At 48.2% G+C, this 6,000-nt stretch overlaps 1 protein-coding gene across 1 annotated transcript in view; it reads left to right on the forward strand.

The window, feature by feature from the left end:
* The window catches only part of CUNH20orf202 (chromosome unknown C20orf202 homolog), a 28,247-nt gene extending 23,679 nt beyond the window's left edge, over nt 1–4,568 (forward strand). Inside the window, 2 exon segments of the mRNA XM_056107885.1 lie at nt 4,340–4,483; nt 4,485–4,568. Coding sequence (XP_055963860.1) covers nt 4,340–4,483; nt 4,485–4,568 — 228 coding nt within the window.
* The last annotated feature ends 1,432 nt before the right edge of the window (nt 4,569–6,000 follow it).

The raw sequence follows: 6,000 nt of genomic DNA on the forward strand, positions 1-6,000 counted from the left end.
GATTCCTCCGCCCCTCTCGGAGAGCCCGGCAAGCTACCGAGGGTATCTCGCCCGCACGGCAGAGCCTGGCAAGCTCCCCGTGACGTATTCGATATGCCAAACACAGTAACAACAAAGTCTCCAATGGAGACGTTACTGGGCCCGCTCGAGCAAATCGATGATCAACGGGAGGGCCTTTATGGAGACCCTAGCCAAGAGAGAGAAGGTCATTCTGGGACCTTCGGAAGACACTTAAGATTGGTGTCCCAGTACTGGATCTAGGAAAGGACCGGCAGGACAGGACCACGATGACCTCTTGAGTTGCCGGGTGGCATCTAATCAGCTGGGACCTGGTTCTTTGTCTTAAGCTGGTGAGAGGGATTGTCCTCAGGGATTTCTCACGTCACGAGGGACTTCAGCAGCTTCTTAGGGTTCACAGGCTTCCTGAGGCTGGTGATGTCCCTCGCCCATATGCATTGGGCCTCCTGCAGGGGTCTATTGGTCCCTGAAACACAAGTGTCAATCTTCTCATATTTAATTTTTAAGAGAGAGAGCAGGCAGGGTGGGAGGCTGTGAGGGAGACAGTCCCCAGGCCCACTCACCTGCCCCCTGTCAAACCAAGAGGGGTACCTGCTCTCACTGGTTCCCCATGGGACCTTCCCAGGGAAGCGAGCCTTGGGCTCCTCAGGTGATTGGAACTGGTGGGTCTTCATTATGGTTCCACCTGACCTCCTCCATCTGAACTCCTCCACCTGATCTCCTCCACCTGACCTTCTCCCTCTGACCTCCTCTACCTGATTTCCTCCATCTAACCTCTTCCACCTGACCTCCTCCATCTGACCTCCTCCACCTAACCTCTTCCACCTGACCTCCTCCACCTGACCTCCTCCACCTGACCTCCCCTACCTGACTTCCTCCACCTGATCTCCTCCACCTGACCTCCTCCACCTGACCTCCTCTACCTGACCTCCTCCACCAGACCTTCTCCCCCAGACCTCCTCCACCTGAATTTCTCCACTTGACCTCCACCTAACCTCTTTCACCTGACCTCCTCCACCTGACCTCCTCCATCTGACCTCCTCCACCTGACCTCCCCTACCTGACTTCCTCCACCTGATCTCCTCCACCTGAATTTCTGCACCTGACTTCCTCCACCTCTTTCACCTGACCTCCTCCATCTGACCTCCTCCACCTGACCTCCTCTACCTGACCTCCTCCACCTGACTTCCTCTACCTGACCTCCTCCACCTGACCTCCCCTACCTGACTTCCTCCACCTGATCTCCTCCACCTGAATTTCTGCACCTTACTTCCTCCACCTCTTTCACCTGACCTCCTCCATCTGACTTCCTCCACCTAACCTCTTCTACCTGACCTCCTCCACCTGACCTCCTCCACCTGACCTCCTCCACCTGACCTCCTTCACCTGACCTTCTCCACCTGACCTCCTTCACCTGACCTCCTCCATCTGACCTCCTCCACCTAACCTCTTCCACCCGACCTCATCCAAATAACCTCTTCCACCTAACCTCTTCTACCTGACCTCCTCCACCTGACCTACTCCACCTGACCTCCTCCACCTGACCTCCTTCACCTGACCTTCTCCACCTGACCTCCTTCACCTGACCTTCTCCACCTGACCTCCTTCACCTGACCTCCTCCACCTGTCCTCCTTCACCTGACCTTCTCCACCTGACCTCCTTCACCTGACCTCCTCCATCTGACCTCCTCCACCTAATCTCTTCCACTCGACCTCATCCAAATAACCTCTTCCACCCAACCTCCTCCACCTGACCTCTCCCATGTGACCTCCTCCATCTGACCTCCTCCACCTGACTTCCTCCACCTGACTGTGAGGGAAGGACCGAGCATGCATCTGTGCCTGCAGTAGCAGAAGAACAACTCAGCATCCTAAATACTGTGATGGACTACAGTCCCGCATCTTCCCTGCTTATCTGGGAGACATGCAAGTTGTCAAGCTCTGGTAGGGTCTGAGAGAGGGGAGGGAACTGCCAGCCACCTTGTAGACAGGTGACACAACCTGAAGACCAAGCAGCACAGGGTCAGAAGGAGGATAAAAGGAGCACAGCGCAGACTTGGAGCAAATCCATCCAGAGTGCGCCTCCTGTAGGAGCTCTGAGCCAGGATACCACCCTCCTACAGGAACCAACTGGATCAGGGCCAAAGACAGAGGTCTGCCAGCAACTTGAACACCGCCTCCAGGCTGGATGCCTCATTGCCTTCTCTGGTTCACACATTGAGAGTCAGTGCTGAAGGTCAGCTGGAAAAATTGTATGGGAGGAAATCCCTAAAGTTGAGAAAACACAGTCTCAACATCTCCGCAGGGACTGGCAGGGACAATCCCATTCTTATGGAGGTGTCACCCGAGCTGAGCAATGTGAGTGCCAAGTGCCCAAACATTTATCCCAAAACTGACTTTGCTAGCCGCCCACTTTCTTGGCCGTAGTAGAACCCCTGGAGTGGAACAGGGAGGCTTTGTCTCCTAGTGTGTAATTATCATGCCAACATCTCTCAACAAAAGTGTGTCATGAAAGACCACTGATTTTATTTCATGTCATTAGTTTGTTGAATCATTGGTGCCAGGGATCAAACCCAAACTTGTGATGTCCTACCAACTAAATTATATCCCTGATTTCCCTCCAAAAAAAATTAAAATAATGACAGTAATTCTCTCTTGGAGACAGACAGATTGGGAGTAGGTACACCCACTGGGCAGCTTCCAAGGGTAAACTGAATTCCCAGGGTTTGCCTCCAACTCTGCTGTATCTGGCTTGGTCACATCAATACTGTTCTTAAAATTACTGTAAAAATTATCAAGAACACCAAAAGGGCCTGGAGTGATAGTAGGGCGTTTACCTTGCATGCGGCCAACCTGGATTCAATTCCCAGCATCCCATATGGTCCCCTGAGCACTGCCAGGAGTAATTCCTGAGTGCAAAGCCAGGAGTAACCCCTGTGCATCGCTGGGTATGACCCAAAAAGCCAAAAAAAAAAGCCAAAACACTCTCATTTGTGAGAGCTATATCTATCAATGTTGACTGAACTTAAAATGCCAACAGAGAAAATGTTCAAATTTATTTATTATATATTCGTCTCTCAAAAATAATAATAAACTCATTACAAGTGAATATTTTGTTTTACATAATTTTCCAAAGAAAATGTCAATGAAAAATGTCATCTATTTAATCTCCTTAAAGTTTTCCTTAAAGAAAATGGCCTCGTCCTCATGTTTGATTCTGTATTCAATCTGGTATCATATCATATACCATGTAGTTTCTGGACAATTCCACACTATGCTTATAAGATGATGAACGTGAACAAGGCAATAATATCTTAGTATTTTAATACAAGTTTTGTTTTCTTTTTTGGTCACATCCAGCGATGCACAGGGGTTACTCCTGGCTCATGCGCTCAGGAATTTCTCCTGGCAGAGCTCAGGGAACCACATGGGATGCTGGGAATCGAACCCAGGTTGGCTGCGTGTAAGGCAAATGCCCTACCCACTGTCTATCACTCCAGCACCTAATACAAGTATTTTAGACCTCAATAATCCTTTGCAAGAGTTTTGGGGATCTAAGTGTTCCCCTGGCCTTAAGATTCACTGTTCTTTATCTGTATTGCAAACCACGATGCCCAAAAGGAGAGAGAGAGAGAGAGAGAGAGAGAGAGAGAGAGAGAGAGAGAGAGAGAGAGAGAGAAATGCCTGTCATAGAGGCAGCCTGAGGAGGAGGTGGGGGATGATGGGAGGGAACCTGGGGACATTGGTGCTGGGAAATGTACACTGGTGGAGGGATGGGTGTTGGAACACTGTGTGACTGAAACCTAATCATGAACAGCTTTGCAAGGGTCTATCTAACAGTGATTCAATTTTAAAAATCTTGGAAACAAATAAATAAATAAAAAAGAATCACTGTTCTAGAAGGCCTGATTGCTAAGTGTATTCCACCTCATTTTAATCTCATTTTAATATAAAACCTTGATCACTTCAATGAACCCTAAAGTCATTACCAACTTAATACTTAATAAAGAATTTGTTAGTTACTGCAAGCATTGAATAATTAGCAGATTGTAAACGATCATAATACTATTTAGTAATATGATCGTGAAGATAAAGAACTATGCTCAAAGTCTCACCTTGGAGCGCTGATTTATCCAGGGGCCTGATTTATTCATTCGTCCGTTCACCAAAGCCTTGACAGGTAAGTCGTTTGCTTTTCGCTTTGGAGTAGGAGAAGCTGAGTCTTGGTCAGCATCTGCGAGGCTGTAGATAAGACACTGATGGCGGGGGCGTGGCTGGCAGGGTCCCGAAGTACCGCTTAAGGGCTTGTTCTCTCTCCTAGGCCGAGATGCAAGAACAAGACCGGAGACTCTTGCTGACACTCGGGCATCTCCAGCACGTCCTAAAGGCGCTGCGCACAGAGAGTGCCCGCTGGGAGGACGCCCGTGGAGGGGCCTCCCCCATTAGAGCTCGGGCAGGGTCTGACCGGCAAAGCTCGCAGGTCCATCTCCTCCAGAGAGTCGGCCCAGCTCCTCTCAGGGGCAGACAGCAGACGAAGCTCTCTCCCTTAACCAGCCAGGGGAGCCTGAGGGTGGCCCTCCCCGCCCCAGATCTCAACTTTGGCTGTGATGTTATTGGCAGAGAGCACTGAAATGGGAGTCTGGGGATCTGGCTTTAACATTTCCCTCTCTCCTTATTTGTTGTGTATCCCTAAATCCATCACTTACCTTCTCCGGGTCATTATTCCTTTTTTTGTCACACACCAGGGTTTTTGGTATGGGACAAATTAGATATAGGATGTAAGTACACTTTGAAAACACAAATATGTTATTTGGTTTCTAGCATATAATGGCAACCCTACCTTGTGCGATGTTTTATAAAATGATTTCAGAGTTCCTTGTGGATATGTTTATCTAATGTTGCTATAGTGGCTATGAGTGTGTGTGGGGGGGAGGGGGAACCAGACACTCCCTTCGTGCTGCGTAATACTGGAGATTAGTTTCCTATCTTCCCAGAGGCCTTCTTATTCCCCTTTACCTGCAAACAACAGTTTGGGGCCAGTGATAAGGCTCAGCAGTAACATACTTGCCTTGCAAGCATGGGACCCTGAGTCCAATTCCCACAATCTAGGAAGGAAAAAAAAAGCTGGAAGCAATAGTTGTGCATGTGACCCAAACTGGCCATTTAGAATTCATGGTCCCCCCCCACCCCACCCCCGTTGGAGCAATAGCACAGCAGGTGGGCCTTTGCCTTGCACACAGCTGACCTGGGTTCAATTCCCAGCATCTCATATGGTCCCCGAGTACTGCCAGGAGTAATTCCTGAGTGCAGAACCAGGAGTAACCCCTGAGCATAGCTGAGTGTGACCCAAAAATCAAAAAATAAATAATAGAATTCATGATCCCTCTAACAATATGATTGGTCTGATGCATGACCATGTGACCTAAAAAGCCAATCACAGCCCTTCTCTGGGATTGCTATTTGGATGTTCAGTTGCATAGCTAGGTGTATCTGTGACCACTTTCCCTGGCAAGTGAAGACTTGTCTGCATTTGGGAAGAAAGAGGTTAGTGCTCAGAGAAAAGTACAGAGAGGAATGCACAGGAAATGAATAGAGAGGATGAGGGCTGCCTCTTGTTGGACCCTAGCTCTGCCAATTACTCTTGCCTTCTTTTCAGCAACTAAATCAGTGAATTCTATCCCCAATACCACACATAGCCATCTGGTTTTTTTTTTTACAGTAGTGTTAATATTATTGAATGGGCATACAAAATTACTGTCCTATCACTGCCACAAAACTGCCAAAGACCCTCCACTACTTTTCTTATGTCACCATAGACTGACTGCTTTTTTCTTTTTTTTTTTCCTTTATTTTATTTTATTTTTTTTAAAGTTGTAGATTTACAATTTTTTGTGCTTTGGTTTCAATTATACAATGATCAGATACCCATCCCTCCACCAGTGCCCATTTTCCACCACCATGGATAATATCCCTCCCACCCCC

The sequence above is a fragment of the Sorex fumeus genome, unplaced genomic scaffold (assembly GCF_029834395.1).
Source record: "Sorex fumeus unplaced genomic scaffold, SorFum_2.1 ptg000178l, whole genome shotgun sequence".
In the NCBI taxonomy this organism is placed as follows: domain Eukaryota; kingdom Metazoa; phylum Chordata; class Mammalia; order Eulipotyphla; family Soricidae; genus Sorex; species Sorex fumeus.